Source organism: Aethalodelphis obliquidens, unplaced genomic scaffold, assembly GCF_003676395.1.
Source record: "Aethalodelphis obliquidens isolate GAN/ISIS:26980383/991018 unplaced genomic scaffold, ASM367639v1 scaffold18, whole genome shotgun sequence".
Taxonomy (NCBI): domain Eukaryota; kingdom Metazoa; phylum Chordata; class Mammalia; order Artiodactyla; family Delphinidae; genus Aethalodelphis; species Aethalodelphis obliquidens.
In genome coordinates this window covers 21,860,521-21,880,563 of record NW_020837962.1, presented here as the reverse complement: position 1 = coordinate 21,880,563, position 20,043 = coordinate 21,860,521, and the positions used below count along the sequence as shown (strand labels likewise).

Genomic DNA, 20,043 nt, shown 5'->3' with positions numbered 1-20,043 from the left:
TCCTCTTACTACCACCATCCTGTTCCATGTTACTCATTCTCCACACAGTGGCTAGTGACTTTATTACAATTGAGATCTGATAGTCTGATCCCCACACATCATTCTTCTCTTCCTCCTTCTCCCCAAACCTCTGTTAACAATCCTCCAGTGGCCTTCTCGTATACTAGAATGAAGTCCAGACTTTTTACCTTGGCCTTGGCCTACCAGACCCTGTAGGAACTGATCCAGGCCTCCTTCGCTGATCTCACCTCTGTCTTGCTCACTGAGCTTGAGCCCCCTGACATTTTTTTCAGTCCCTAAGTTCACTAAACTTCTCAGAACGCTCTACCTCATTCTTCGCGTGGCTGACTCTTTATCCCTTAGGTCTTAGGCTTCTCTTACCACCCAATCTAAATAGGTTTTCATGTTATACTCACTCATGCACCATGTTTTTCTCTTACATGGCATCTGTCATGATTTTTCACTTTATGTTCATTTGGTTTTTGTCTAATATCTGAATGTCTGCCTCCTCCAACTGTAATCTCCATGTCTTTATGGTTCAGTGCTATATACTCAGACCCAAGCACAATAAATCATTGTTAATATTGAATGAATAAAATATCTAACTCCATAAACTTTCTAAGTATTAATATGCTCATCTGAAAAATACAAATAATCATTCCTACCTGTAAAGTTACTGTATGAATTAAACAAGATTGAAATATATAAAATAGCATTGTGCTTGAACAGTCCTCAACAAATGGCAGTGTCTGCAGCAGTGGCGTGGTCACCAGACATTTGTTAAGCCCACTGTGTGTGTGAGACATTGCTAATGTTTGTAGAACATATTTTTAAAAGATAGGTTTGTTAGACTTTTGTTTCACCTTGTCTTTACTGTTTTATTATTATTAGCATTGGTCTTCACATCTAGGAAATTAAAATGTGGAATTCCAGCAGTGATTCCATGCTTTTTAATGGAACATTGATATAAACTAGCCTCAGCTTTGTAATGCCACAATTATCAGAGCCATGATGTACATTCAAAAGGGTAATTACTTTGGGTAGTAATTTCCTAGACTGCCCTCCCCACCCCCCCAACCAGCTGGCGTTGAAAAAGGAGCACTGCTTTTGTGTGTGTACACAGTCTGTAAAACCCCATTATCCCCAACTTCCGCACCCCTGTGGCTGCATACTTCCTTTTGAAGCCTCTTAAAAAAGAAAAAAAAAAAAAACTTTCAAGATAGCCCTAAAATTTATTTTGAATCTCATTTCACCCATATAGTATAAAAATGAGATGGTGAGTAGGAAGTGGGAGGGGTCTAGAATGTGATTTGCTTACCCCTGGAATTCTATGATGCTTGTGGGAAAGCCTGGTAAAAATTTGCACGGGTGGGTAGAAATACTTCTTCAGAAACACTTTGAGATAAAGTTAGATTTAAATCTGTTTTGATGTTCAAAGAATAGAGGAATGTTAATTTGGTTATTCTAGTTCTTTTTCTTTCATCTGTTCAGAATATCTATACTATTTAGAACAGAGGTTTCCACCGACCTCTCATGACCAACATCCTTTTAAACTGTGATCATCTGCTAGAATCCTAGGTGCAGTGCCCTCCTCTGCTCTCCTTTACTTCTTTGTGTCTCTTTCCATCTGAGGTTTTGACCTCCTCTCTGGCCCATATCCTAACTGCTTCCACTGAGCCCATTTCAGTCCTTTACTTTTGGGTTCTAGCTTCCCATGCTACTCACATTTCTCTTAGCATTCTTTCTACCACCTTGAATTAATTGACGTCTGTTCCCTGAGGATGACACCTTCCCTGTTACCTGTTGCATCTCTTACTGTCACTATTTGATGCAACTAGGGAAGGGGAGGGGTGTGTAATAGAGGTAGGGAGTTTCAAAAAAGTTTTCCCTTCCCCTGAAAGACCTCTTCTTGACTTTGGTTTTTCACCACTATTCAAAGTCCTTTCTTTTGAAATTCTTATTTTATATCGACATCGTCTAATTCCATCATCTTCTCCCTCTTCTTCATCTCTGGGACATTTCCCCATCTTCCTTAGGGCTTGTCTTATAAGCCTTACCTGCATACCAATCCTTTCCCTCTCTCGGAGTGATTGTGTCCTCCTCACTAGTGACTCTTCCAAAACTGCAGCTTCTCAGCCTTTAACTTCAGTCATCTTAGAGTCACAGCCATGACTTGGACCGCACCTCTTGTGCATCTCAATTTTCTTCACTTCTGTTAAATATGCTCCCTGTCCTCATTGTAGATTCCTAACTCTATCTCATTCCTGAGGTCAGTAAATATCCTTCCTGGCACTCACTCCTTTTTTATTCCTCTTGATCCTCGACATGACCGACCAAGCGAGATCGCTTCACCTCCAAACTTCTTAAAGAGTTGACTTAATCATTGTTTCTGTTTTCTTTATCTCTCATTATCCTGCCAACATCACACAGGCTTTTTGCCTCCTTACTCTGCTGACACTGCTTCAAAATCCCTGATGGTCTCCTCTTTTTTCATATTCAGTTTCCTCTTCCAAGTCTGTATTCCTGACTACCTTTTTGACATCCTCCTTTTAAAAATGTTTCTAGTTCCTTGATTTCATTATATTTTCTTCTCAAAATGATCTTTCCCCTTTGTGACTCCGTTTTTTTTGTTTGTTTGTTTTTGTATTCCTCTTCCCTCTTCTGTCCCTACAAAGCGTAGGTGTTCCTTTGTCTCTTTTCTCTCTTTCTCTGCTCGCGTTCTGTTGGTGATCTCATCCATCCTCTCAACTTTAATAATAAGCTGTTAGATGTGGATTCCCTTCCTTGATGCCGAAGATCTTACACCCTCATTTCCAACTTCCTGGTAGACATTTCCAGAGGGGTAACATAAAAGTACTTTAAACCTACGGTGATTATAATTTATCATCTAAATTGGGTCACTATGGAAGGCAAAGACAGAACTACTAATAATCAGCCAGTGTAAACCTGTACTGTGCATATGGTCACCTATTCACACTCATTATGTACAAAATACTCTGACATTTGCTTTTCCAGTATTTTCCATCATTATTAATTGCCTCACCAACATTTTACTTACTCAGGCTGAGAATTATCTTTAATTTTTATTCTTTCTTCAGTTTCCAATTCCTAGAAATTCTACCTTTCATGTATCTTTTGAATTACACCTTTTTTAAAAACCCTATTTCACTGTTCAGGCTCTTATTTCCTCTTGCCTGGAATACTGCATAGACATCTAACTTGTCTTCTTACTCCCAGTTTCTCCTTCTTTTTCCTTCATGCAATATTCTTTATTTCTACAAAATGTCCCTAAAGTATTGATTATTTATGCACCTGCTTAACAACCATTGCCAAAGAATATCATGAAGACTTCTCAGCTTGGAATTTAACACACTTAACACAATATAACAAAGCCTGACATAAAAAAAAAATGTGTCCAGCTTTATTTCCTTCATGGACCCTGTATTTCAGCTGGACTATTGACCTTTCCACAGACACCTCCTAAATCAGTGGTACTCAACCTCAGCAGAAACACCTTTCGAATTAAAAGTATATAAATACTCAAACTTAACCTGGGAGATTTAAATTTAGTAGGTCTGGTTTGCGGCCTGGTTAAATTCATAAAGAGCCTCCCCAAGTGATTCTGACCAAAGCCAGCATCGAGAAGCACTGCAACTGTTTTCCAGTCTCCATGACTTTGTTCACCATTTTCCCTCCATGGCCAGTATCTGTTTTTCTTGCTTTCTCCTTAAATACCATCCTATCTTTCAATACCAGCCCTAGTTTTGTTTTACCTCCTTCATGAGGTCTTCCTTGATCCATCCAGATAGATGTAATTATTTTGTCTGTACTGCAGTCACAGTATAACTTTCACTAGATTATTTGTTTAATGCCTTACAACCTCTAGACAGCACACTTCTTGAAGGCAAAGCTCCTACTATTTTATAATACAGAAACCACTCAGTAAAGGTCATTGGCTGTTGAGATTTTTTTTGTAAAGAACTTTGAAGTTCTTAAGTGATTGATAATCATGAGTTATTTTTTTTTGCTAATTTAATCAATAGTCCAAAAGCACAAAGTACAGTAGTTTCAATTCCAACACTATGCTAAATTAAGATTTGCTAATCATGCTAAGTAGGAGAAAGGAATTAGAATTGTAAGTGCCACTACTGTTTTCAGGGGCAGATGAGCTAATCTTAAAGTGAATTCAGTGGTGGATTGGTTCCTTTTTAACACCCACACTTCAGGTGCTTTAAAGCACGTGGGTCTCTTTAGACTCCTCATGAAAACTGTCATGTTGGCATGTACCTATAAAATGTGCTTTACTCAGAAAATGGGGTTAGTAAAGCAGAGTTTTTTACTAGTTCCTTTGGCACAGGGGAATACTTTTAATAAATAGGCCTCACTGAAAGAACACAGTGTTGTTTTTAATAGGGAACGAGAGTGTAAGTGCAGTGATTTAATGCAGTTACAAGTGCCTGCATCCAAAAGCAATTTTTGATTTTTGTCAAACGTTCAGCAGGGGAGTGATTTTTCCCTCATTTTTTTTGTAGCTTCCCCATTGTATTCTTGTTAAATGTATAAGCTGCATATTCAGGATTGAATTTTTTTTTCCTACATTTTTCTTTGTTAGTACCTGATCAGTAAAAATTGTGAACATTTAGCTTAGGATAGATGTATATGTATCTGTAATTAATTTAGTGTCCCTTAAGGTGGAGATTTGTGTTTTGTCATTTATTGAAAGTATATATATATTTCAGCAAAGTATTTGGATTTCATAGCAAGCCTAGGTAAAAGAATAAACTTTTACCCTCTCAGTGCTTTCTCTATTTGCTAAATTTGCTTTCTCTATTTGCTTTCTCTATTTGCTAATAAAACATATTTCTGATTTACCCCAGGTAAAATAATTAAAATGCATGTATCAGAACACATAAAATTTTCTGTGCTCATGAAAGGTATACTAACTGGAAAATAGTCTTGGCTTTTGACTTTTTATAAACTCACAGGTGTATAGGGACTTTACGGAACCATCCAGCCCTTTCCCTGACTTCTGGCAGAGCTTGTAGCTAAACTACTCAAAACCTGTGGAAGCAAAGTCAAACTTCCTTCAGAAAATGTTCCCTGTATCCAGTGTTAATCACATTTTCTTTGCTAAGTCATCCCTAGAAAACAACTATCCTTAACAGGAAATCAAAAGAGAAAGTATTGAGAAACATTTGAAGATGGCAAATGAATAAATGAGGTTTCATAGGCAGTTGGAGATATTTGTTAGCAGAGTAGTAGAAGCAGCGATATGTAACAAACCACTGGGAACACATGGCTCACTCTGCTTGACCATAATAGTAGTAACTTGTATTTTGTTGAACATTGTACAGTTTCCAAGCACATTGTCTCATTTAATCCTCACAACAACCCTGTGAGGTGGGTGGTATTAATAGCCCCATTGTATACATAAGGAAACTAAGCTAGGGAGAGTAAATGGTTTGTTTTCACATACCTAGTAAGTGGTAAATCTGGGATATCAGATCCTCTGATGCCAACTCGTACTACCAAAAAGCTATTTTAAAAAATATTAATTTTTCAAAAACCACCTTAAAGTATCAACCAGGACAACAGCAGCGGTGTACAAAGACTGGAAGGTCACAAAACCACTTCTGAAGTTTTCTGTAAGAGTATTCCAAAAGACTGTTAGGATATTCATTTATGCATGAAACGCTGAACCCTTAAGTAAAATGATACACAAGCTCAAGATATTGCTATTTTTTTTATTTGTAGCCAACATTTATTTTTATGCCTAGAAAAATACAGGGGGGTACTTAGGACTAATGTGCTGGGCAGTTTGCTACTTTAGTGATAGTAACATAATCCCGAAAAAGCAAGCACAATTATTTTGTCCTTTCTTTTGTTTTATTCAGCAATAAGACCACAATTTTTCATATTTAAGGAAGTATGAAAAATTTGTCGAGTTTTAAAAGCTGAATACATGTAGCGTTGGATCAAGGCACATACAAGACTGGCCAAAGGGCGTACAATGCACTTTGGTTTTTTGTTGGGAAAAAAAAAAATCATGGCAACAGAAAAGTGATGAGGTTTTTAAACAAGTAATAGCTCACAATTCAGTAGGAAGCTGGAAAGAAATGTTACATTACAAGTTAATTATGTAATATCTGGAAAACTGTGACAGTAATGGGCAGTATTCTTGATCATTGTGAACGTAAATTGAACGTTTATGTACAGTGTTAAAATGTTTCACATAAACCGGATCTAAGTTTAATTTCTAGTATTCATTTTTCTTTTGAATTCTCATTTAAAGTACTACTTTCTCTTCATTGCTGAGGGGAATTGCTTATGGTTATGCTACCTTTTTAATGTGTGTAAGTTTTTTTTGACATCCTTTATGATAAAAACATCATAAACATGAACAATTGTGTCTTTAGAGTTGACTTTTCAAAAATCAGGATGGTATAGGCAAAACCAGAATGCAATTCTGAGATTTGTGTTCATTACGCTATGCGAGTCTATGTTTTCATGTTTTCCTAAGTACAGATTTCCCCCTAACCTGGAAGCACGCTTACAGTATTGTTTTTGTGAAGTCCTTTATTCTCAAAGCTTTGTTAACAATGGCATTAACAACAGCAGACTTCACACTCCTTTTATGCCAGCTGATGGATTCAGTTCAGAAGATATGTTTACTTTCTTAAGGATATCTAATTTGCTTAGGGTAAAAATGGAGTTATGCAGCAAGTCTGATATTGCCCATTACTTCACATATTTTGATTATTGAATACCACTGGAATACAAATTTAATAATTGGAACATTATTTCATAACTACCTTTTGAAATTTAATTTTTCTCATTCAGCCAGTTTTTTTTTTTTACATTAATACCAAAGTGAAAAATGGCCTGTGCTTATACTACAACGATCTCATGTGAACGCAGTTCTGATTGTTCAACACAGCAAGAAAGTTCACTTTCACAGTCAACAAGTCATCTTACTCAGTAGAACACAAAGTAAATGATTTATAACTTCAATATTTGCAAGGAAAATACAGTACAAATTACTAAAAAGTACTAAAATATAGAATTGTGTTCAGGCTTCTCCACTACATCAATCGCAGCAGTAACCTGAAATTTGAAACTTTTAATAAAAAGTTCATAAATATAAATTATATGGCAAATGTACAGTACATTGCTTTTCTCAGTCTCTTTTTCCAGTGTTTTACAGTAGAACAGGGTTCCTACCATCACCTCCCTTAGGTTTAAAAAAACCGAAACACGGTATGCTGCGAGTCCTCCAGCATCATGAGTGTGAGTGATCTGAGTCTGGAATACCACTGTCTCTGTAGCTTCGGTTACTACTACTTTCACTGTGATTGTTTTTGTACAGATTCATTCCGTTAGGAGGAAATATGGTGTGTATTACAAATTCCTCCTTTGACATGGGTTCATTGCTTATCGGTAACATCTGAAAAGAAGTCTCCCTGATTTCCAGGATGGAGTTGTCCTTCTTGGTGCCAGCTTCCGCATAGTCATCCTTTCTTCTCTTCCCTTTGCTGTACGCACAGTTCCTTGAGAAGAGTGATCCATTCCTATGAACATACCAGCACACTAAAGCGAGAAGGGCGATGGTCACCAGGGCCACAGCCCCACCAATGATGGCAGCCAGTGGTAAATTGGGGTTTTTGTAAGGTTCTTTCTCTTGCTCTCGATTAAGGGTGGTTGTAGGGTTGTACATTCGAAGGGGTGCGGTTTCAGTCTCAATACAAACAGGAGTTTCATCAAATAGGTAGAGGTTACTGGTTTCCATGGGAACCATGCAGACTCGATAGGGTGAATCAGGCTCCAGGGCTGTGACCAAGTATTCACTGCGTTCTCCTGTTACAATTGTTTCCGTTATAGATCCAAACGCTGGGCTGTGACCCAGTTTGAGCCAGCTGAGTCTTAAAGCAGTCATAGGTAGGACAAGTTTCCAAGAGATATGAATTGTGTCGGAGGTGACAGCTTTCACAGTAATGATAATTGTTTTTCTTGCTGGATTCCCCGTGGTTCGCTGATCCTTAGTGAGTTTGGGGTTCTTCATGTCTGGTTGTTTGGTCACTGGAGCTGGCCACTGTCCTTGAGCAGGATGCACTGTGTTGGGTGTTGCAGTGGTTGTCTGAATGGTGCTTACAACTGCGCTGTCCTTACAATCAAACAGTTCCACATTGAGGTCCTTGATAGCCATTCCCCGAACCTTTTCGGGGGCTTGGCACATGAGTCCACGCACATTGACCTTCACAGGTAGTGATTGTAACCAGTCACGCACCCATTTCATCTTGCACCCACAATACCACGGATTGTTGCGAAGAATCAATTGGGTTATGTTGTCCAAATCATCAAAGATACCCTGAGGTAAATTACTTAGGTTGTTATTGGACATATCAAGTCGATACAGCTGCCTTAGATAAGAAAAAGCATTTGGGGGCACCCGATTGATATGGTTATCTTGAAGATAAAGCTTCCTCAGGTTTGTGCCTGGGAGGTTTACTGGTGCAGCAGTCAGGGAATTCCGTACCAGTGACAGTTCCGTTAAGTTGACTAGGTTGAAGAAAACTTTATCACCTAAACCGTGGTTGTTCAGCAGGTTTCCATCCAAAACCAGGCGTTTTAGGCTAGTGAGACCTTGAAGAGATGGTGATGAGATGGTGGATATGCGATTATCATCCAAGCGGAGTTCTTCTATAGTCCTGGGCAAACCCCAGGGGATTGTGCTAAGATGATTACGGGACAGGAAAAGCAGCCGGAGATAGTTACTGTCTCGGAATGCCCCCTCTTCAATGCTAACAGCTGAGACGGAGTTATCATCTAAATGTAATTCTTCCAGATAGGGGATTTTTGAAAGTGAATCATAAGTGATAGTCCTTATATTATTTTCTTGCAGATGTAACTCTTTTACGTACTTTGGTAGGTTGGTAGGAAATTCATCTAAACTGTTGTGATATAGGTATATTCTTTCTACTTTCAGCAAGTTTTTCAAATCTGAAGGAATCCCAGCATTATTTATTTGGTTGTTCTGAAGGTAGAGAGTTGTAGCATCCTCTGGTATTCCTGTTGGAATGGATGTCAGAAAGCGATCATTACAGTAAATGAAACCGGCATCACAGCGGCACACAGATGGACAGGATTTAGCCATAACTGATAGTGGTGCCACCTGGAGGAACAGCCCAATTTTAGCCCCGATGAGGAAGATGCTCCAGGCTGGGCTGATCATGGTCAGCAGTGTTGAGGTCTTTACACAAGGTAGTTTCAGAGCCCTAAAATGGAGTGAGTTAAAAAAAAAAGACAAAACCATCAGGCCAGCGTATTTAAAATGGTATTTGAAATAGATATGGAAACTGCAACATCTATAATCACTTTTATTAGTTAATTTTTTTTTTTTTGGCATGCTTAGGTTTTATTGCTAGCTAACAACGAACACAATCACATAATCTTTTTACTTTAAATGTTTCTGGTATTAAGTATTATGTCCCAAATCTATCTGACTTTGAAATGTTAAATATAATTAGTTTTATTGAATATTCTAAAGCATTTTCATAATACTTTATATCAGTTTTGTAGCCAGTCATTGACCAAGCTAGTCAGATTTCTAATTTTTTCTTAATATTCATAATGAATTGACACATATGAATTGTTATATTTAAAGATAATAATGTTACTGTTCTTAACGAAAATTTTATATCTGCTTTCTATTACGTAGACTGCACAACTGTAGAATTTGTAGTCAAAAAAATCTGTTCTCTTACTATTGAGGAATAGTTACAAATCTCTTGAGATCCTGAATCCCAGTAAAGCCAAGTGTTTGCTTTGATTATTAATGTTATTTTTCTTTGATTATTAATATTAAACATGTGAGATAGGTATTTCTAGCAAGAAAATCAGAAGGAATCTTTTTCATTTACTTTAGGGAAGGAAAGATATACAGCTAATACATCTAGCTAATCTAAGTGGAAAATTCCATTTCATGTTAAGCTAGCTCTTTCTTTCTCCCATTTTATTGTATGTTTTGTACTACATGGTTTAATGGCTTTATGAACATTTTTCATTACATTCTATCTCATAACATGTTTTCACAATGCATTTATCTTTCTTCAAGTTCTAATCTAAAATATTATTCAACATTCTCCATGGCTGGAGAATTATAGATTTGTACTGATCTATTGTGTGATATAATTTCTTCAGCACCTTTAGGTATTAATTAGCCTTTATAATTTCAGGCATGAAAATAAAAGACTTTAATATTTTTCCTACCTTATTGAACGATGTGGGTAAATTTTGCGTGAGTGAAAATCCAATGCGCATATATTATTTTCCTGGTGAGGGGCTGGGACTTATAAACTCTTGTTTAGTCCTTGGAAATATTCTTCACTGTTTATTCAAGTAATCCTATGCCGCACACACCTCCAGATCAGGCTTGCTGTTGTCAATGAACATTCCAGCTGCGGTTCAGCATGGTGGGCAAGCTTATTAAAGTGGGGACCAGAAACAATTCAGTTTCCTGTTACTATGCAGAACACATGGTTTCCTATGTTTTTTTTTTTTTTCCTTTCTTATAGAGTTTCTGTGTGAAGGTTCCTTTTGTGTAGCTTAATTCCCTTAGTGGAAACTGCTCTCTTTGAAATTCTTATTGGCTCTTCTGTGCAATGTGGTCAGAGATAGTAACTTCAGATCCTCATGAAGAAAGCCATTCATGATGCTAAGACCTGTATAGTAATAGGTTTTCAGGCAGTTACCCCCCACCTTTATTCCCATCCAGAATTATCCAAGTATAAACTTTGTACAGTAGCTACATCCTGAGGTGTGATTACCTGCTGTGAAATAGCTATTTCCAGCTTTTGCTTCTTGCTGCTTTCTCAGAATAGCTGGTGCAGTCACAGGTTATGAAAGAACAGGTATTCTTTCAAGAGGTAAAAAAAAACTTAATTCAAATATTCTTCATGGGGAAAAAAAAAGGAAGCATACTAGATTTCCTTTATGTTTCTGTTCCTTGAAATACACTGGGTCTGAGCATCTCCTGTGAAAGTAAAATGTTTTAATGAACTATTAACAATGAACATTAACACACTAGAGAAATTTCCTAGAAATTTAACTTCACTTCTTTCTTTAAGCAACACATCTTTCGTCATAGTAGTTGTTGCAAAGGGATAAGATGACCTCTTTGTCTTTTACTTCCCATTTATATAAATAAAGTGGAAGCCAAAGTTGAGATTGTCACCAACTAGATAATTTCTATTGTTAACTGATTGTTCAACAAATCAGAAGCAAAGCTTCATTCAAGAGGCAGTAAGCCCCTTCCATGGATTTTGAATTCAGGTCAGACCAGTCTTTAAAAATTCACTTTTAAATCTTAGATAGAAAATAATAAAATGTTTAAAAAGAAAACAAGTACACATCAAAGAGGTGAACAAAGACATAACAAGGATTTTTGACAGAAATGCCATGGTAACATTTTAGACATTTCTGAACATAGTTTTACAAAGCCATACAATCTACAATTTAAAGAGTTGAAAAGGGTTTGCTTTAGAAGCAAATCTTTTGATTTGCCCAGTGCCCTGTTTAATTCTTCCTGCAGGCCTCAATTTTCCCAATTGCAGAATGTGGACACTATGACCTTCCTCCTTAGAGGTGTTTTTAAGGGCTAGTTGATGATCTTGAAACTCAAGTTACTCAGGTATTGTTGGCCAAAAGGCAGCACAGAAGTTCAAGTCATAGTATTTTTTTCAGGAGAATACAATTTTTAGCAAACTGAACTTGAGAAACTGTATTTGGGACAGAAAGGAAGCTATTTCAATGTCTCCTTGTAATGACCGTTAGGAAAGCATATCAAAAGCTGACAAGGCATTTCTCTCTAGGTTCAGACAGCAACATGCCAATCTCCAATGACTGTCTTTTTCACTTCTGAAAGGGCTTAAGGCTTTACCAAAGAGACTCAAGATTTTAATGATGACTGCTTTGTTCATTATCTAATATGCATGACAATTTTTGGGGGTGGACAGGGGAGGTGGGTAGGATCAGTATCTGTTATGCAAAGTCACCCACTCAGGGGCTTTCTATACAAGTAGGGTTCATTAAGGTATCATGGAAATATTTGACCCTGAAAGTAAAAGCAATTTGCTTCTCCCCCAGTAATTACCTAGCATCCAACAAGGATAGCATCTGTTCCAGAATTCAAACACTACTGAAAGTGGATGTTAAATAAGGCCAAAATTTGTGTTTCTGGTTCTCTTTGAAAGTTTGATTTCTTTTAGTTTGTCACCAGATATCAACACTAATAGACTGCATTAACAGAAGAAAACTGAAAAAAAATTACAGATACATTTAATTTATTATTTAGGCAACTTGAAATCAAAATAGCAGTTAGCAGGTGGATAAAGTAGTCTCTAGTGAATATTGCAAAGTGCCCACAAAGGAAAGTTTAAGTGATTTATTGTTTAATGTGAGGTTTTACAGTGATGCCTTTAGGGTTTTGCTCATTATTGTTGAATTTCAGTGGAGTATTTTCTTGAAAACTGTTACTTTCTTGGTATGTGAAAATGGAAAAGCAAGCTGTGAAGTTATAATTACAATTTTACTTTAAAAAGTATCTTCTGTAAATGTTTTCTAAGCTTGAAAATTATTCAACATATAAAGTAATTGGGTAAATTTAAGAAAAAATTTAAAGCAATTTAAAAAACAGTTACTTTTGTTGAACTGCATTAAAAACTAATCAAAACCATTACAAAAATCACAGGTGAGAACCTGCTTAAAATGTTGCCAATAGCTGGCCATTTCTCATACACCAGGACATACTCTAAAGTTGAAAAGATTAATCTGACGAATGGGAATTTAAAAATCGTCGTTCAGCCTAGAGTATGTGCAAGGTGATGATCATAATGATAACCAGAGCTAAAGCTTGTAGCTGAGCTGTAAGTATTTCACCAATTCAAGCTCCAAGAATATGTATTGATTTTCACATTTTTAGCCCAGAGAAAGAAAAAATATTCTAAATTGGTGTGAAAAGAAGGAAGATTAATTTGTTTATTTTTCTGTTTTACATTTGTGAAACTGCTTCCTCTGCTCTATTTGATATGCAAACTCACATTGCCATTAATACAATAGTGGTAATAATGTGGGATTAACAGAAAGCCTGAAATCTCATTAAATTCTTGGAAAATGCCATTCTTTTCTCCCCAGACTGCGTTAAAACAAAAGGCAAAAATATAAAGCATGTTTCTCTGGAGAGAAGGATACTCTTTGAAAAATGAAGCTTCCTTCACAAGTTCTTACTCCCTTTACTTAAGCTCAAACAGTTCAATGCATGCTTGATTGTGTTTTATATCTTATATTTTATATCTTCTCCTGACTTTTTATATTTAAAACCTACAGTGCTACAGAGTTTTGTTTTATTTTGCATATTAGAGGCCGTAATGGTCTCTCCATCTAAAATAGGTGATCCTGCCCCCATGCTTACACTTCCCTCTTTCCGAGCTGGCTCTACATATTCACGCACATAAAGACATTGTAGTTGAATGTGACTGATGAAAAGAAAAATGATCCCCACTGGCATGGACACTGTGGCCTGGTTTCCACAACATTGACTTCAGAGCCTTTATGTCTGCATAGGCTTGAAAGAGGCCATTACTTCTGAACAAAAAGGAATCGATCTTTTAGAAAAATATTGTTAATGGGGTAACTTGGGGGGAAACATAAATGGAGCCCTGGTTATTTAAAGGAATGTTTAAAATTTTTTTTAAATTGTATCATTGCTTCAGTATGTAGCATGTAGAACTGTAGCAAAAAGAAGAAAAACATAATCGCCTCACTGGTAAATCAGATTTTTAATATGGATTTTCCTATTCAGTTTATCTTTATAAATAAAAATTGTGGATTTTTAAAAATGCATTTATAATGTAATCACATCTGCAAGAAGCCTCCAATTGATTTCCATGATATACTTAAAAGAATGTGAATAGATAAAGATGCTATCATTTTGAGATAGTTTAAGAAAACTAACATAATTGAAGAAGTTGTATCTGAATAGAAAACTGGTATTTAAATAAAGTCAAGAACTTGAGGTAATCTACATGTTTATATGAGTCCTTCTTTGCTACTACAATATTTTGGAGGTGGGAATGTTTGAGATGACAAGGTATTTCTCATGCTTTGAACACCTAGATTAAGATTATATGTTGATAGTGCTAACTTCCTAAATCCTTTATTTGCTCCCTTTGATTTAAATGGACTTTGATTTGAAATCATTGCTCATTTAAAAAAAATCTTAAATCGAGTATAGAGTTTTGAGTTTTCGTTTCTTTTTAATGCTTTGCCTCACATCAGGTTCTCTTAACTCTCTGGGAAACTTTTAAAAATATTAAATCTAAAAGTAGAAAGGCATGTAGAACTCTTAATCGAAGTTAATTGCATTATTATTTTGAGTAAAACCTTGAGATTGAAGAAAACGTATGCTTACTCAAATTTATCCAAGTCTGTGAATATTTCTAGGTAAACTGGAATTTATACAATCATAATTTGGAGTATTAGGAAAGTAATTTATTCATGAAGGTTTAAATTGCTGCTAGAAAGCTCAACAAAATGATCAACCTACGAATGCTAAGTCTTTGTAATGACAAATGATATTTCAAATAAACTACGTGGATGGTTAAACTGAAAAACTGGAGTACATCAGGTTAGTTGATAGTGACAGCAAAATGCTTTCTAAGCAGCCTGTCTGGTAGTTAAATTTTCCACGATCATCAGATTTCAGGAAAGTTCCAATTCTTTTGTTTAATGCCAGGCAAGCAGAAGGACCTCTAACTCTCCTCTTGAGAGTCATGAAGTCTGAAGGGTTTGCTGAGAGGCAGAGAAGCAAGTGTGCCTTTCCTTACGTAGTTTTATCCAGACTATTTTCTGGCCTGTAAGGTTTGTTTCATTTATGCAAATAGGGGATGAAAGTTCCAAAGCAAAGTATTTTTACTTTCTCCTTTTATGTTACTGGTTCTTTTCCCCAATAGGTTTGTGATAAATGAATCTAATTCTGCTTCATTTGTTTTGGCTTATAAAGTTAAACTGAGCATCCTTAAAACAAAAAGGCAAACTGGGATGTTATCTTTCATCATATTGAAGGCTGCTTCCTTTATGATATTAAGCCAGACTAAATGAGTTAGAAAACCATGGCTTATAAGAATGAATAAGATATTAATTTAGAGGTTGGTAAAGGTGAGCAGTAGAGAGCTTGGGGCAGGGGACAAGCTTTAAGTTTGCATTGACTTTTAAGCAATTGCAATTAAAACTATGCTTATCTTTGTTAAACCACATTTTCCCACTGCAAACTTGAAATGCCTTTTTCAGTGTTGTTAGTACAATTTGGTTGATATGCTTTAAATTTCTAATATTCAAGTTTCCATACTCTAGTAGAACAAATATTTGGGTCTACTGTGTGCCAAGCACTGGGCTGGATGATAACATCCATAATCATAAAAAACACCTTGTTTTTTTCATGTCAGAGTTGAGTATTGTTGATTTAAACCAAATGAAGAGGAAGAAAATCATCAACACATAAACTGATCAATCCACAGTCCAGTGGCACACTTTGAAAATGGTGTTTAACCAAATGTGGTCTCTGGGTTTTCTTTTCAAAGTTGCCACGGTAACTTGTGCACGTGAAAAGTGAAAGAATAAAGAACAAAAGCTGTCATTGTCTCATCAAGAGAGAGCAATTTCTCCTTTCTCTCATTTAAGCAGACTAATACCTGGAGAGAGCTTTTTATACATTCCTGACACTTGATTTGGGGGCTAGGAAAAGAGATTATGCATATGTTAAACAAATGAAACTTTAGCTGCTGCTTAGATTACATTTCGTTCTTTTTTACTTAAAATCTGTTTTCTCTGGTGTTCTTGTCAACAGACAAGTCAAAGTCCTGAAACCTGCTGTCCTATGCAATATAAACATGGCTTTCAGACTGTTTTTTAGTGTGATGGTTTACCAAATTTCGCGATGTTGATCTGCATTCTGAAACTGGAAAATGCTTTCTGAAATGTATATTCCTATTTCGGTTCTTCAGCGGCAGAAGGCTTTTTCCAGAAGACATTTATTTACAAACCATCTCCTGGATGGAAATTTGTTTGTTGACTTGTGATAAGTTTTTGAAATGGTGGAATGTTAGAAAGAGTTGAGAAAAGGCCCTTTTAATGCTCTGAAGAGAAAAAGGCACTTTGGAGAATTAATACTGCTTAGAGATTTACTGTAGAGTTTTTGCCCACTGGGGGGTGGTACACTCTACCAGAACACTGCTTTCAGAAGCCCTAAGTCAGATGTTGGCTGCTGCCAGCCAGTTTTCCTCTGGTTTAATTACAACAAAGCCTCCCGTTGAGAAGAACAGTAAAGGCCTCTGGGGCAAAAGGTGGGGGTAGGAGGCAAGGGGGACTGAGGAGAAAAGGAGGGAAGAAGTTACAGGCTTTGAAAAATTTACTGAATCTTATTTCCCTCGTTGACTTCATTTATAGTGGTCTTCATTTGACTGTCAACAATTATTTATAATGCTATTAAAATAAACTGGTTGAATAAAAGAATATTTAAGGGGGTTTAATCAAAATTTTTAAGTTAGTCTTGGATCTTGGCATTAAACACGTTCTTTGTTATGTAGCCCACCCACCTTAAAAATAGGGGGAAAAGTTAAGATCCACTGAAATGGCAGTTTTAAACCAATTTTTTTTTCTAATGACCAGATTTAATTTAATGTTGGTATGAACATTTGGCATATCTAGAATAAAAGCATAAAGAAGCATTCATATGACATTAATACAAGGCAAGTTCTCTGCTACTGATTTTTGTAGGGTTTAAAATTGTTCAAAATAATTCAGAAAGAAGAGGAAGCCCTAGTGTGTGTGGCCAAGAAAAGCAGAGACAAATCTCTCTGCAGTGCACTTGCATGTTTAAAGATGAAAATTGTATTTTTCATCTGGAGACACTGAGTGTTCATTAGGGTCTTGTGTCCCTAGGCAGGAGGTGCTGAATGTAATTGGAGTTTCTATTTGATTGGGCAATATAGTCTAGAGAAGAAACTGGGGTAAAGATAATTAATAGCTTGCTAACAAAGTCTGACAGCCACAAGATTTCAACCAAATTTATTTCACACCGCTTCATTTAGCTCTGAAAAAGTTTCGATGGAATTGGAGGCTCCTTAATTAACACTTGAAAGCAAAAGAAACATACCTTCTATTTTACTGCCACATTCAGTTATGACAAATTTTCTTACTGTTTTTCTTCTTTTTGTAAAAACTTTACTTGCTGCCCAGTTATATATTCCACAAACGTTAATGTTTAGGAAGTGTTTAATTGGGCATTTTGAACCTAACCATAATTGAGTTAAAATGGGGGGGGGGAATGAAAAGCCCAATTAATAACTGATAGTATTATACACAATATTAATGAATTCATTATGTTTATTCATTCAATAATATCTTTTCTGATCCTTGGACTAGATATATTTTTGGCAGTGCTCTATTTAAAAAAGAAATTAGACGTGCTTTTCCTACTTAAAATACATGCAATCATGTTTTTGTAACGCTGTTTTTTATTTCAGGCTAATATACGTATGTATTTGTGTATGTGTGTGTATATGTTGTGTATACACACACATATATCTGCAAACTAAGTGGCATATCTCTGATTTAATCTTCTTATAGATTAAAACCTGGCATATTATCATTAATATTGGTAGTAGCGGTAATATTAATATTTTGTAGTACTTTTAAAAGGTTCATTTCTTTCTTTACTCATTTCAAGAGAGATGGGTATCTGTCATATGTCACTTTGGGGCAGACATAAGTGGTCCTATCTGAAAACAGACAAATTCATTCTTTATGTTTATGCTGGTCAGGATATTCCTATGTTGTCGGGGATAAATGAAAGGCATTGCTACAGCTGAAGCACTTTTCTAGTGGCTTTATTCATGTTGTTTCCTGCTATAACGAAGGAGCATATGTGTGCATTTTAGAGCAGATAGATTTATTAAGAAAATTTAAAATAGTTAATTGTTAAAACCATTGGAGAATTTGGTCCCATGATTGGCAATATCAAGGCTTTTAAAAAATCTTTTAAATTCTCAATAAATAAATAACAATCAAACCCCCAGATATTGAGAAAATACAGGCCTGTTGTACTTTTTACCTCTATGCAACCATTTTCTTTCAGATCTAATTCACTGAAAAAAAATTTTCTTGAGAAGATACATTTAACTACTTTTGGAAAGCTTTGTTGTATAAAAATATTTCTTTCAATATAAGATTTTCCCATTATAAGTTGCAAGTGAATGGATATTCTGCATATCCCACTTGATGAGGGCTCTACTCATTTTTTACCCCCTGCCACACTGAAATCCCTGCATACATCAGGCTTAACTTCCAGGCTGAGCTTTGTTAGTTTTTCTGAGTAGACTTTGCCAATTACTATGCTAGTCACATACTACATTTGCCCAAGCAATGGATTTTTGGCGTTCTTCTGGAGAGGGGATATGGTTTGTAAGAGAGTCTCCCCCTCCTCGGAGTTGAGTTCACTAGTTGAGATTTGCAAGCCTGAAATGCTTGAAGCAGCTCTGGCAGGATAGCAGTGCAAGCTTTAAAATCTAGGTGTAGCTGTTAATCCTTCCAGAGGCACATAAGTCTCCAGGAGTAGCTGGGCTAGCTGTGAGCAAGATGTATGCTTTTCATGTACTGCGTACTTATGGGCTGAGGGATTATTGATTTTCTTTCACAGTTGTAAAAGCAGCAATTGGTGATCATACCACACATACAGTACACACCAAATTAGCAAGACCTTTCGCTTTCCTCTCTGTGAAAAAATCTGCCTCGTACTCTTTAACATCTAACATTTAACTTTCCAACTTAATGTTTTCTATAAGGCTCTTTTCAAATAGCAATGACACGAGACAGAAAATAGCCATTTATCATTAGTTTTTTTTTTAATGAAAGAAAGGTTTCAAGAAACTTCTTGCATTTGGCTGTAACAGTCCAATTTTTCCTTGCTGGCTTGCACGCACATACATTGCTCGTCCTGGTGACAGAGCAAACGTTCGTATTTGGATGCCTCATGATACCGAGTCATTTCTTTCTAGAGAGTAAAACCAAGCAAACTTTCTGGGACAATCATAAGGAAAAACATGGGAAACACTTACCGGGAAGGCGAGAAAAAGCAATCCCATATGTTCTGCCGCTCTAGCTGTAATTCCACTGCCTGGGAATTGGAGTAATAACCCTCCCCCTCTGCCCAGCTCGGCGTCCAGTCCACACAAAGCCAACGGCAGCTGCAGGCTGAGCTGGTCCTGTTCAGATCACGCCTCCACTGAGGAGCGAGCAAGGGACAGCATTCCAGTTTACTGCACAGCCCACCTCCAAGTCTGAAGTTAAAGCTTCACCTCGCAGTGGTTGAAGAAGGGGGTGATGTCATAGATGGGCAGGACTTCGCCAAGCTCTCGTTCAGTGAGGTAACTGGGTGATCAGACAGATGAGCTTTGCCATCGCTAGAGGGAGTGAGAGCAGCCAGAATGAGGCGCTCAGCCTGCCGAGGCCAGGATGCCATTCAGTTGGTAGGCAGCCCTTTGGAATCGCAACCTTTTCTGAAGTTTACTACAACAGGGGAGTGGTAGGAAGCTTATAAAAAATACAAGACGGTTAGAAAGCTATTTATAAGATTACAATAGAAAGACACTGGTTCTTTTTATTTTTAAGCCATCTGTATTAAAAAGAAGTTAAGCAAAATCATATTATTTTCATTTTTGACTAGTTACAATAATGTTATAATTGTGAAGGCTAGTAACCCCAGCAGTGAATATTTATTTGAGAAATGAACAGAAAGCAGCTTCAAATAAATAACTGATTTATTTAAGGGAAGGGAACAGGAATGCCAAAAGGTTAAAAAAAAAAAAAGGTAACCAGTTCTTTTTCCTGGAGGTAATAAGTTACTGTTTTATATGTATTTGTTTTAAGAAGTGAAAGTATTTTTCATATACTCCCACTATTTGTCCATCTTCTTTAGAACCTAGTAGATAGTAG

At 36.5% G+C, this 20,043-nt stretch overlaps 2 protein-coding genes across 5 annotated transcripts in view; one reads left to right on the top strand and one right to left on the bottom strand.

The window, feature by feature from the left end:
- MACROD2 (mono-ADP ribosylhydrolase 2) overlaps positions 1-20,043 on the top strand; it is a 1,989,594-nt gene that overhangs the window by 306,461 nt on the left and 1,663,090 nt on the right. The window lies entirely within an intron of this gene.
- FLRT3 (fibronectin leucine rich transmembrane protein 3) lies at positions 5,725-19,420 on the bottom strand. Of its 4 annotated transcripts, XM_027118151.1 has the most exons (4): positions 19,167-19,386; positions 10,824-11,029; positions 10,267-10,478; positions 5,725-9,272 (listed from the first exon to the last, which is right to left on the bottom strand). In XM_027118151.1, exon 4 carries the CDS (start codon positions 9,227-9,229, stop codon positions 7,280-7,282), a length of 1,950 nt encoding a protein of 649 aa, XP_026973952.1. In that variant the 5' UTR covers positions 9,230-9,272; positions 10,267-10,478; positions 10,824-11,029; positions 19,167-19,386; the 3' UTR covers positions 5,725-7,279. The 4 variants fall into 4 exon arrangements, with proteins under 4 accessions (XP_026973952.1, XP_026973950.1, XP_026973951.1 ...); XM_027118149.1 differs by lacking the exon at positions 10,267-10,478 and having other exon boundaries at positions 19,167-19,420; XM_027118150.1 differs by having other exon boundaries at positions 10,267-11,029; positions 19,167-19,401.

What these genes read in the sequence shown, in the direction of transcription:
- FLRT3 (XM_027118149.1), bottom strand. Translation starts at nt 9,229, where the DNA reads ATGATCAGCCCAGCCTGGAGCATCTTCCTCATCGGGGCTAAAATTGGG.